At 40.9% G+C, this 11,955-nt stretch overlaps 1 protein-coding gene across 1 annotated transcript; it reads left to right on the forward strand.

Annotated features, from left to right (window-relative positions):
• The first annotated feature begins 5,665 nt into the window (after positions 1–5,665).
• On the forward strand, positions 5,666–11,870 carry cabp2a (calcium binding protein 2a). The gene is made up of 7 exons (XM_076293909.1): positions 5,666–5,704; positions 6,120–6,344; positions 9,999–10,029; positions 10,370–10,504; positions 10,817–10,926; positions 11,607–11,754; positions 11,845–11,870. Exons 1-7 carry the CDS (start codon positions 5,666–5,668, stop codon positions 11,868–11,870), a joined length of 714 nt encoding a protein of 237 aa, XP_076150024.1.
• Positions 11,871–11,955: the final 85 nt, after the last annotated feature.

Genomic DNA, 11,955 nt, shown 5'->3' on the forward strand with positions numbered 1-11,955 from the left:
GTGAACTTTCAGACAAAATTCTGTACAGGTGGGATATCTTCCCCTTAACCGAAGTAGCAGTAATAATAAATTGTTCCAGCTCAGTGGGATAGAGTCTAAGTTGTCCCTTTTTATGTAAAGATACAATGATGTGGGGAACTTGCAAATATTTAAAAAAGTCTGTTCTGGGTATTTGATATTCTGCACAAATATCAGTAAAGGATTTAATGGACTCAGAGTCCTCCTCAAACATGTCTGAAAAAGTTTTCAGACCATGAAGTGTCCAATTTCGAAAATCAGTTTGAGAGAGAGCTAGAAAGTCGGGGTTAAATGCAATAGGAGACTCTTTGCTTATATGGCCTGTATTCAAATACCTATTGCAGTCCTGCCAAACTTTCAATGTAGTTTGTAAACGGGGCATCCCTACACTCATCAGGGACTGCAATTTATTAACATAAAGTGTTGTTGTGATCTCCAATGGATAGCATATTAGTGATTCCAATGTGACCCAAAGAGAACTAGTTCCCAGCTTCCAACTTATTATATTTCTAACTTGGCAGGCCCAGTAGTACCATAGAAAGTTTGGAAGTCCTAACCCCCCTTTCATACATGACCTTGTTAAAGTGGACAGCTTAATCCTTGGGGTCTTATTGTTCCATATAAATTTTATTAGACATCTATTGATTAGCTTAAAAAAAAGCAAAGGGAATATAACATGGCAACATATTAAATGCATAAATAAACTTAGGGAGTATACTCATTTTGATAACATTGATTTTCCCAATAAGGGACAGTGGGAGAGCCGACCAAGTCTGAAGTTTCTTTTTGCATTTTTCCAGCAAAGGGTTGTAATTTTCCTGAAACAGTTTGTCCAAGGTGGGTGTCACTTGTACTCCAAGATATTTAAAGCCATCTACTGACCAAGAGAAGGGGCATTCTTCTTTAATTTTTTTTTCCATTTGGGATATTTAGAGAGCAAGCAATTGATTTTTGTAAATTAACCTTATACCCTGAAGACTTAGAAAATGTTTGAATGTCTGCCAAAACATGGCGTAGAGTTGACATAGGTTCTGTAACAAATAATAGAGTGTCGTCGGCATATAGTGAAATTTTATGGTGTAGTGTACCTGCAGTCACTCCCTTTATCATAGGATTCATTCTGATCATCTCAGCAAATGGTTCTAAAGCAATAACAAATAATAATGGGGAAAGAGGGCAGCCTTGCCTGGTACCCCTTCCTAATTGCATTGGGGGAGATTCCACACTATTCGTACAAACAGTTGCTTTTGGAGTGTCATATATTGCTTTGATCCATTTAATAAAATTATGGCCTAGATTAAATTTATTTAGTACCAAAAACAAAAAATCCCACTCTAAACGATCAAGCGCCTTCTCAGCATCAAGTGATATTAATAATGAGGGTATTTTATCCTGATTCAGATAATGTATGATGTTAAACAGAAAGTTTCTAATGAAATCAAAAGAACAAAGTGACACACCAAGGAAAATATGGGAACCTGCCTTTATTTGTCCGGCTATAAATAGAATCAATCCAGGGCATAATTTGAGGATTTATGGTAGCCTATCTCCTGCTCAACATGACATTAGCTGTTCTGTTTATTGATAACAAACTCAACTAGCCTACTGATCAACTCGTTTTCACTAGCCTAACTATAAAATACAAGTTTATAGGCCTACCCAAAGTTTTTGTTCTAAGACATTTATTTCAAACATAATTTCAAGACACAAATAGGATACTTCAGTTACCTTGGTGCATAAATCCCAGAGAGTAGGCTACCACACCCCAGAGTGATGGGCCTTTCTTACGCGTTCAGTGTGGGGTATAAACAAGCTGAGAATTTAGCTGTCACGTCTGACTGTCACAGACATGGGGAGCTCTTTGAAGCTTGGGATAATGTGGTACAGTTACTACAGTAACAGTATTTTATTTTACTTCTTATGTAATATATTTTTTTTTCAATTTTATTAATGCTTTGTTTAAATGCTGTTGGAACAAATAGTAGTTGATTATAAAGGCAACTTTCTGTTGCAATTTTCTGTGTGTTCCGGACTGGTAACTTGTTAAGCCAACATGTTCTAACATTGCATAAATATTAACTGCAGACACATAGTGGAGAGTTGATTTGGTTTATACCAGACAATTTAGGTACTGTAGGCCTAACTAGGCTATTTGATCATGTAGTCTATGTTTGGATCATAGGCATGATGATTCATTCATGGCTTCATAAAATATCAACATCATGTTGCTTTTAGAGTATTCTACCATTGGCCCAAGTAGTGTAAAATAAATCTAAAAAAATTAAATAAAAGTAGAATTGCACATAGCAAGAAGCTGGTCTGAGGGCAGATCTGGCGTTGTGCTCATCTCACAGTTTTGAAAATTTTAATCAAAAAATATTTTGAAAACAATCAATGGTATTATCTTAATATTCTGGCAAGTTTAAAATATGATGGTCGAAAGTGGGCAAGAGGTGGCGATCCGACATCTGGAAATCTGATCTCACTATGGGTTTGTGTTCACAATTTGGTCCCCCTCACTTTCAAAATATCTCCTGCGCCCCTGAAGCATTGGATTGGCGTGGAGCCAATCAGATGAATGAATCTCACGGTCAATGCGTGAGTTGCCAGCTCTGACTTATCTGGAAGTTGAAATAAGGTGTTGATTGCTCAGTCCTTCATATTGCAGTGCCCATTGTTGGTGGTGGTCATTACACGGAGCAGGCAGAGAGAGAGAGAGAGAGAGAGAGAGAGAGAGAGAGAGCATGATGGGAGAGAGAGTGCTTTTGGAGTCTTTGGTCCTGCTTCTGCAAAGCTGTTGCTTTCCTTATCGTGACTTTCTGCACTTTATCCTGTCCCTAGCAGGTCTCATGCGCTTTCCTTATCATGACTTTATCCTGTCCCTCAGCAGGTCTCATGCGCTTTCCTTATCATGACTTTATCCTGTCCCTCAGCAGGTCTCATGCGCTTTCCTTATCATGACTTTATCCTGTCCCTCAGCAGGTCTCATGTCATATCCTGTCCCTCAGCAGGTCTCATGCGCTTTCCTTATCATGACTTTATCCTGTCCCTCAGCAGGTCTCATGTCATATCCTGTCCCTCAGCAGGTCTCATGTCATATCCTGTCCATCAGCAGGTCTCATGTCCTGGGGTTGGATGTTGTTTTCACTTCTGTTTTGAAGTAATATTAATTTACAGACTCTATAACAAGCAGCCAGGGTTGGGTAGTAACGGATTACATGTAATCTGGATTACGTAATCAGATTACAAAAATCAAGTAACTATAATCAGGCCAGATTACAATAAAAAAAAATTGTGTAATCAGATTACAGTTACATTGTTGGGGATTACCTGATTACATTTTATCATGCAAACAATGCAACTTTTTTATTATAGCCTAGCTATCTTTTAATTTGACAAGTTTCGGGCTTGCCGGTTCGATCCCCGACCAGTAGAAAAAATGTGGGTGCGGGAAGTGGTTGAGCACTGCTCTCCCATGCCAACATCCACGGCTGAAGTGCCGTTGGTGTGTGCTTCACCTCACTGTGTGCTCATTGTGTGCTTCATCTCACTGTGTGTTCACTGTGTGCTCTGTGTGCTTCACTAATTCACGGATTGGGAGACCAAATTTCCCTCACGGGATCAAGAGTATCTATACTTATGTACTAACTTATTTACTATTGGGGCAGGTCTCTCGGCACACAGCCTGATCTTTTCCTCCTAATCTTAATGTAGCCTCTTGTTTTAGTGTTACCGTTTACTTTGAGAAAGTCACCAGGTCCCCCTGGTTGAAAAACATCCCAAAGGAATAATTTTCTCACCCCCACAATTGAAATGGACATGGTGTCATTCAATCTCAGGCAATGTCCCTGGGTCAAAAAAATCCAGCGAAAGCTAAATGCATTGTCCAGGTGTACCCTTATAAAGGTTAAGCTGAGTTGTGCATGTTTGGAGAATAGTGATCCATGATCACATCCATGATGACTAAGTGATCAATTTTGGGATGGGGTGAAAATTTCAACCACCAAAACACCACCCCCAAAGTGGAGAATAGCTATAGAAATGTATTAGTTTTGGGTGTTTTTCAGACAATGGGACCTGGTGACCCTTAAAAGTAAATGGTAACACTAAAACAAGGGGCTACATTAAGATTTTTGTAGGAAAAGATCAGTTAATTCACACAGGAATGCTTTACTCAGAGCAAAGAGATTTCTTAGATGTAATGAAATAATAAAGAGAAAAATAGAATGAGAATTCTTTCATCAATTCAGTGGTGGTGTTTTTTTCTTAAGGAACATATTTATTGAAGCAATCTAAAAGTAATCCTAAAGTAATCAGATTACGTTACATGTTTTTGTAATCCAACTGATTACATTACTGATTACAAAAATTGCCATGTAATTTGTAGTCAGTAATGAATTACATTTCAAAGTAATCTGACCCAACCCTGCAAGCAGCATACATGTAACTGTACTTTTTTATTATGCTAATGTATTGTGCATTTAACATGTCCAATCCCCCCTCGCTCTGAGTACAACAGGATCAGGGCGATGCCAGGGGCATGGAACATATAAAATATAGAATACACTTTAATAGCCCACCTGCAGTATTAAAGCTATCACCAGCAAAGCCATTTTCTCTCTCACTCAATCTTTTTCTCTTTCTCCATCCCTTTTCCATTCTGTGCCTGTACAGTACCTGTAACCTATGTTGTCCTATAGCCCACTGTACAGTACCTATGACCTATGTTGTCCTATAGCCCACTGCCCAGTACCTATGACCTATGTTGTCCTATAGCCCACTGCCCAGCGTCCTCTCCCACAGCGCTCTGCTGGCTCTCCGTGCTGCTCGCTCGCACGGCTCACGCAATCCGTTTTCTTATTTCTGCTCTCTGCTCGCCCAGTGCAACCAACCCCATTTTACTCCCTGTGTAATCTGACATGCTGAGGATTAAAAAGACATCCACCACCACCACCACCACCATCCACCACCCAACACCACCCGCCTGTCGCCCTAATTCCCCCATCCCCCAACATCTCACTTGCTAGCTCTCTCTCTTCCTCTCTCCCCCTCTGCCTGTCAGCATAGGCATTTACGTAGTCCAACAGAGAGAGAGAGAGATAGTGTGTGAGAGAGAGAGAGGGTGGGTTGTTGAGATTATACTGCACAAGACCCATCAGATGCCCATACTGTACATCAGAGTCAGGATAGCAGAGAGCAACCGTGAGTGCAAAATGGGCATCGGATGTCGCTTGCTATAGAGGGACAGAGGGCTGGCAGGGACTGAGGCAAACTGTGAAGATGGCTGTTGCTCCACCTCAGCGAAGCACATCCCAGCGTTGACACCAAGGCAAAGATATAGGGAGCCTGCACGCAGTCCAGCTGCGGCCAGACCTGGGGTGTGTGGCGTCCCATGCTCAGAGTCCAGCTGAGAGGTGTTTATTCGATTATCCAGCAGCCACACTTAAGCAGCTTGGCCTCTTGGGATATTTGATTGGGCTGCTGGAAGACTTGTCATAAAAGTTTATGTAACATCCGACGACTGCAGAGGGGGGTAAGAAGAGGCAAGTCCAAGGGGGAGAAGAGAGAGAGATAGATAGAGGAGGGAGGTGCAGAAAAGAGAAAGGGGCGAAGAGCCAGAGCCTGGGGAAGAGAGTTGAGAAAGGTAATGGGAACAAAGCCTTCCAAGAGAGACAAAATGAAGAAGGTAAGAGACAAAGCTTTTGTGTTGTTTTATCACAGGCTATAAGTTGTGCTTTCGCATGTGTACTTGGCTTATTCAGGTATTGCATTGGCTGTGATTGAAGAACTGAGCATTCAGTAGCCAAATGTCTTGAAATGGCACTATTATCTACGATCAAAAAAACAATTATTCTCATTCTCATGACTTCTTTGTTGATTGATGATACTGCACCAGTAAAACTGATGAATGTTTCATGAATTCAGATGCATTTTTAAGTTTTACAATGCTACATATTTATTGCATTACGATGCATTTATGCCACTGAGCCTAGATGCAGTTCGTCAAATGAACTGAAAACAACTTGACTGACAGCTATACTGAGCTGTTAAAATAATTTTGTTTGGAACACTGGTTGTTAACTGCCTGGTCCCTCTCCAAGGGGTCAGTGCAACTGCCCCAACAGAGGAGTGGGGCGCCACTAGCCGCCACTATGCTGGGGGGCGTTGGGGGTCCAGAAGCAGACGAGGAGGGGGAGGACGAGTTGGGGAGTGAGAAGGCGTTCGACGAACCGCTCTGCGCCCTGGTCCAGAACTGCACCATGCTTCACAACATAGTGGGGCCTGCCTGCATCTTCCTCAGACAAGGCTTTGCCCAGTCCCAAATCGTACGTACACAGACATGCAGAACTGCTCCCAGCAATCACATGCTCTCAATCAGAGCCAAGGTTGCATGGAGACACAACAGCTAAATAACAGATTTATAGCGCTCCAATACACAGTCAACCACTCTCTTAGCACACACATAACACTTTACACTCAAGATTAAAAAAACAAAAAAAAACAGGCTTGTCAGTGGGCACGGTATGTCGAGTTCCACTCTGTTGGAGTTCTGCTGTCATGAACTGCGTTTTCTGTATCGTCCCCAGCAAAGCCACCATGACCATCTAATCCACTCATACACACCCTCCTCTCCTCCATCTCTCCACCATGACATCATCCGTCATCCTCACACTCATGCACAATGTGGTGTGACTGGAGGACTCTGTGGTGCTGTTTCCATCTCAGTAAGTTAGTAAATTACATCCTTAGGATAGCATGTTGCAAAGGTGTGGCAATAGCGTGCAGTGGGAGCATTGTGTGTGTATACCTGTACAGTATTCTAGTAACTTCTGTTATCTCTCTGCAGTCGGACAAGCTTGTACACTTTTCAAGTGTTGCATTATGGCCTGCATGTTCTACTGGAGGTAGAGTAATTTTGTGGCAGCTTTAATATCTGCACCATCATAAACTCACCAAGAAACAAAAATGTGTGTGTAAGTGAAAGTGAAGCTGAATAATGATACCTCAGCTGGCTTCATGAGATTTCAATTTAGATGTTTTATTCTCTGCGCTCCTCTGAGCGTCATCAGAGACCCACTTATCCCAGATTGATGACACTAAACTGCTGCCCGACAGTGCTAGATGCGGACCAGTTGCCGCAGTGCAATATCCTGACCATGGCTATCATACCTTCTTTCACTAATTGCTCTTGTCCATTAGCACACCGTTTCTCAATTGAGACAAAGCTCCTTGAGTCCTTGAAGTGAGTGCAGAGGACAACCTTCAAAGGGCAATAGGAAACGGACGCTTTGGGTGGACATTTTGATTGAAACTGTTTATAGTGGTATCATCTTGATCTCTTGTTTTGTCAATATTTGTTACTAATGCATGATGATAATGATGATTTGAGTCACGAGTCTTGATCTTAGTTAATATATGCAATTCAAACTTACAAGCTAATGAGATACAAGCTGATCTCATTACACTTTTTATTAAGGGTTCACCCTTTCAAATGGCAACGTTAACACACTGGACCCTAATTTATGCAAAGTGCAAAGTTAGGTGTCCATTAAAGTACAGCTATTGTGTGACTTGTGGGATCATTGAGCCGACCCACTAATGTTGGAGCATTGAGTCATCTTCATGGTACAGTATCAAATTAGCAAAAAGATTTTGCTTAATTGTTAAAGGCACCCTTAACAAGATTTGCTCTTGGGGTCCATGTCTGGTTGAGAAGCGCAATAATAAACAAACTAAATGTGTGTCTTTTTGCAACAAAGTATGACCATAACTCCGATATAATAGAGGAATGCACCGACAGCAGTCTGTAGAAAAAGATCTCAGAACTCCTGTGGCCTAGCAGTTATTTTGTGTTTCGATTTCGGATTTTGGAAACATTAAGTTAAAGTCAAACAGGGTGCTTTTAAATTAGCTATAGTTAGATTTCAAACTTTTCTCACCATTTAAATTATGGCCCACAGAGTCTATATCACTCATATCTACTGACCATTAGATTGAAAACAGTGTTTTTTGTTGAAATCTACAGTCCACCAGTAAACCATCAGCAGCAGTATTCACTGATGGAGAGTCTCACTGTTCTTCACTGTAAACTGTATCACATTTTTTTTAACACACATACAGTGAGATTACATGATGATACACAATTCCTGGATGGATTGAGTGAACCGATATGGAACAGAGAGTGAGATAAATGCTCAATCACTTTTAACATTTCATATTGATCCACATCTGACTGATAATCCCAGTGAATATGGATCCACTCCACTCCAGCTTCTCCAGGAGACTCCCGCCATATTGTGTTATTTCTCATGTCTGTCTTTATCGCTCATTTTCTATCAATCTCTGTCCGTCTGTCTGTTGCCTGTCTAGCTGTTCAGAGAACATATAAGGTACCAGCAGATGATAAAATTAAGTGCTAGTGAAAAGAAAGTAGATAAGCTTAGTGATTTATATTTTAGTGTGATGATATAATCTCCCTTGTCTATGGGCCCGATATTCTCCAGCCCACTTCTGTGCAGCATTATTCCAAGCCTGCTTTATTTATCGTGGCACACAGATATTGGAATTAGCACATCTGTCATGTGATTTATGGTGATAGTGAAGATAATGCCAGACCAATATACTGTTTTTTGGTTCATTTAATTGGAGTAAATCAAACAGTGGATGGAGGTGGTAACAGATTTTATAGAGTTGTGTGAATTTTGAAAGACAGAGAGAGAGCGAAAGAGAGAGAGAGAGAATCAAAATGATCAAAACCAGATTCTCTTTGATCTCTTTTTGTTGCCTGGCAACCTTACTCGAGATTTTTTTAATCTGGTCAGCGTAGTAGTAACTCCTGACCCTGATAGTACACCCTATTTGGCCCACGCCAACAGGGAACATGCCTGCACAGAAGATGTTAATCTAAATCGAGACACTTTCCCAAGTCAGCCTGTCATTAGTGAAGACCTTGATTCCATAATATCCTATTTAAAGTATTGACTTTTGAAACTATTTTTGTGAGTTTGTTTTGGGCATTGATATGATAACAGATTGTTGGGATGGACTGACTGTCAATATAAAAAAAATAAACTATCCAAGCGATTGCTCGTCTCCATTTGGCAATCTTCCGATCTTAAACACATCAACATACTGAGTTCATTTTTAAATGCCGTCTATCATGATTGTCATTATTAGTATACTCAGGGCCAGATGTACTAACGCTTTTGCGCCCACTTGATGCATATTTTCTTCGCAACGTGCGCATAAAAACATGCTGTGATATGTAGGCGTGTCATGCATATGCATTCATAGGTTGGTCAGGGGAAAGTGGGAGTTTCATGTAAAAAAGTGCGCCTAATTAGGTATTCTCCAGTATGTACGAAAACTACCCATGAAAGCGCACGTCTGTTTTATGGTGAACCGCCTTGTAAAAGCAGGTGTTAGTCCAAATTGCGGTTAAATGCGTCAGTAAGAGAAACGTTCAAAGACAACAGAACTGCTATTGATAGCACCAGTTTTGCTCCTTTGTAGGATGTGTTCAGTTGTGAACGTTCGCAAATTGCTATAGGGGTCAGAGAAAGGCGCTAATTACCCGATGAGCTACAGGTATGATAAATAGCATGTAAACTGAAGATCCACTGCGTTCGCTTTTTTGCGGTTTGGCCATGGCGCTGATAACACTACATTCGCAAATGTACATACCGGTACATCTGGCCCTCAATGCTTTTGGTTAAATAGTGTTCATTCTGAATCTTGTATTGTACATTCATCTTTATCTGAACATCTTTTGTGCTTTTGTCTGACTTTCAAGTGCTTCAGTGTGTGTGTGTGTGTGTGTGTGTGTGTTTGTGTGTGTGACTATCTGTGTTTGTCTGTCTGTGTTGCTTTGTGGTGAGGTTTGTAGTGTTGTCTCATATGAAATGCCAGGGTGTGTGTCTCTGTCTTCTGCCTCACCATCAGCTTTTCTATGTGTCTCTCTGTAAACTGGGACACTGCAGGACAGGGATCTGCGGCCGGAGGAGATGGAAGGTACAGATATGCAGACGTCACACCAAGTGACTTGATGTGTGTCCCTATCTTATGTACCTACTGACCCCCCCCCCCGATTAACCAACCAAGTCAGCACATTAACCTATTTCCTTAAACTGAACCCTGTTCCCTCCTTGCCTCTGTTTTTTATACCACCATATCATTGTGAATGTTTTATTCCTTTTCATTTGGGTATTCTTTTCATAGCACTATCAATAAAATTGGTATTCTAATGGTATAAAACAATACCAGCATTCAATCCCTTGACCATTGCAAGAAAACCAAACAATGTTAAACTTTTGTTTCTTTGCTCTCTGTCCCCTGCTCCATCCTTGATCAGAGCTAAGGGAGGCCTTCACCGAGTTCGATAAGGACAAGGACGGCTTCATCAGCTGTAAAGACCTGGGCGAGTGCATGCGGACCATGGGATACATGCCCACAGAGATGGAGCTGATCGAACTGAGCCAGCAAATCTGTGCGTCACACAGCTTTTCTTAAATTTTACTGTCTATTAAGAGTTTCATCTTCTCAAAGCGAATCACTTTGGAAAACTCTGGTCATAATTTAGGTTTCTAAACTGTTATAGACCACTATGTCTGATCCAAATCATTTATCCAATAACTTTCCAAACATATTTTTTTCTACTGAATTCAATTTTAGCAATGCTCTGTTCACATGGCCTTAAATGTAGCTATTTGTTTATACAATACATTTCAGTGTTTTCAAAAGTTGGTTGCTGACAGCTGAGCACCTCCTGACTCATGCAGTGATTACTCCTGTCCTCCAGGTGGTGGTAGAGTGGACTTTGAGGACTTTGTGGACCTAATGGGCCCCAAGATGCTGGCTGAGACAGCAGACATGATCGGAGTGAAAGAGTTGAGGGATGCTTTCAGAGAGGTTGGTCACCTCTACACATTAAGCCTTGATTCTGTTGCAAATGTTATTTCTCTTTATGTACTATTTATGTATGTCAAATCACAATTGCTAAAACACATTTTCTATCGATCTATCTATCTATGTATCTATCTATCTGTTTTTTGAAACCTTCCAAAACCTTTTTCAAAACTGCATACACAACCCCCCATTCTCAATAATCAATACTAATCAATACTTTGTTTTGTTTTGTTTTTTAAATGAAAAATTTACTGTATTGTAAAGAATGCCAATTTCTCCTGGAGCTAAAAGAGCTGCCATGAACAAAGTGTTTTCCATTTTTTTTTATGTATACACATATAGTGTGTAATGACTGCTCAGTAGTGTTTTCATTTTGACTGCTTTGTGAGATGATCTGAAGACAGTGTTTGGTTTTGAAGCGATTGTTCAGAGTTGTTCGGGTTTTGTGAATGTAGTTTGAGATTCGGGTTTGTGTTTACATTTTTGAGAAAAGGGTGGAACGTTTCAAAAAAATTGTTTTAGCAATTGTGAAAAACTGTAATGTGGTGGGTCCACCAGACCTAGGGACATTGGCTGAGTATAACAAAAATATAAACACCTTGCAGGGTTAAACTTCAGCTCTTGCTCAAACTCTCTCTCTCTCTCTCTCTTTGTTTTTGTCTTTCTCCCTATCTCTCTGATAGTTTGACTCTAATGGAGATGGTCAGATCAGCCTGGCAGAGCTCAGGGAAGCCATGAAGAAGCTGATGGGAGAGCAGCTGAATCAGAGAGAGATCGACGAAATCCTCAGAGATGTAGACCTCAACGGGGATGGCCTGGTCGACTTTGAAGGTGTGTGTGTGTCTGTGTGTGTGTGTTAGAGACACTGATAGAGAGAATGCTAGCAGAAATATACAACATCTTCTTACTCTTCATCCACAGAATTTGTCCGAATGATGTCCCGCTAGTATTCACACACACAACTGTGTGAAGCCAAGTGGGAGAGGTGAGGACATCATGAAGGAACCAATCAGAACTAATGTGATTGCCCAG

Source organism: Alosa pseudoharengus, unplaced genomic scaffold (assembly GCF_046254945.1).
Source record: "Alosa pseudoharengus isolate Yale_2024_CS ecotype anadromous, Long Island Sound unplaced genomic scaffold, YU_APseudo_1.1 YU_APseudo_1.1_scf_2, whole genome shotgun sequence".
Classification (NCBI taxonomy): Eukaryota; Metazoa; Chordata; class Actinopteri; order Clupeiformes; family Clupeidae; genus Alosa; species Alosa pseudoharengus.

What these genes read in the sequence shown, in the direction of transcription:
- cabp2a (XM_076293909.1), top strand. Translation starts at nt 5,666, where the DNA reads ATGGGAACAAAGCCTTCCAAGAGAGACAAAATGAAGAAG. An exon ending in GCGGCCGGAGGAGATGGAAG is followed by an intron (nt 10,030 to 10,369) that starts GTACAGATATGC and finishes ATCCTTGATCAG; the next exon opens with AGCTAAGGGAGGCCTTCACC. An exon ending in CGAACTGAGCCAGCAAATCT is followed by an intron (nt 10,505 to 10,816) that starts GTGCGTCACACA and finishes CCTGTCCTCCAG; the next exon opens with GTGGTGGTAGAGTGGACTTT.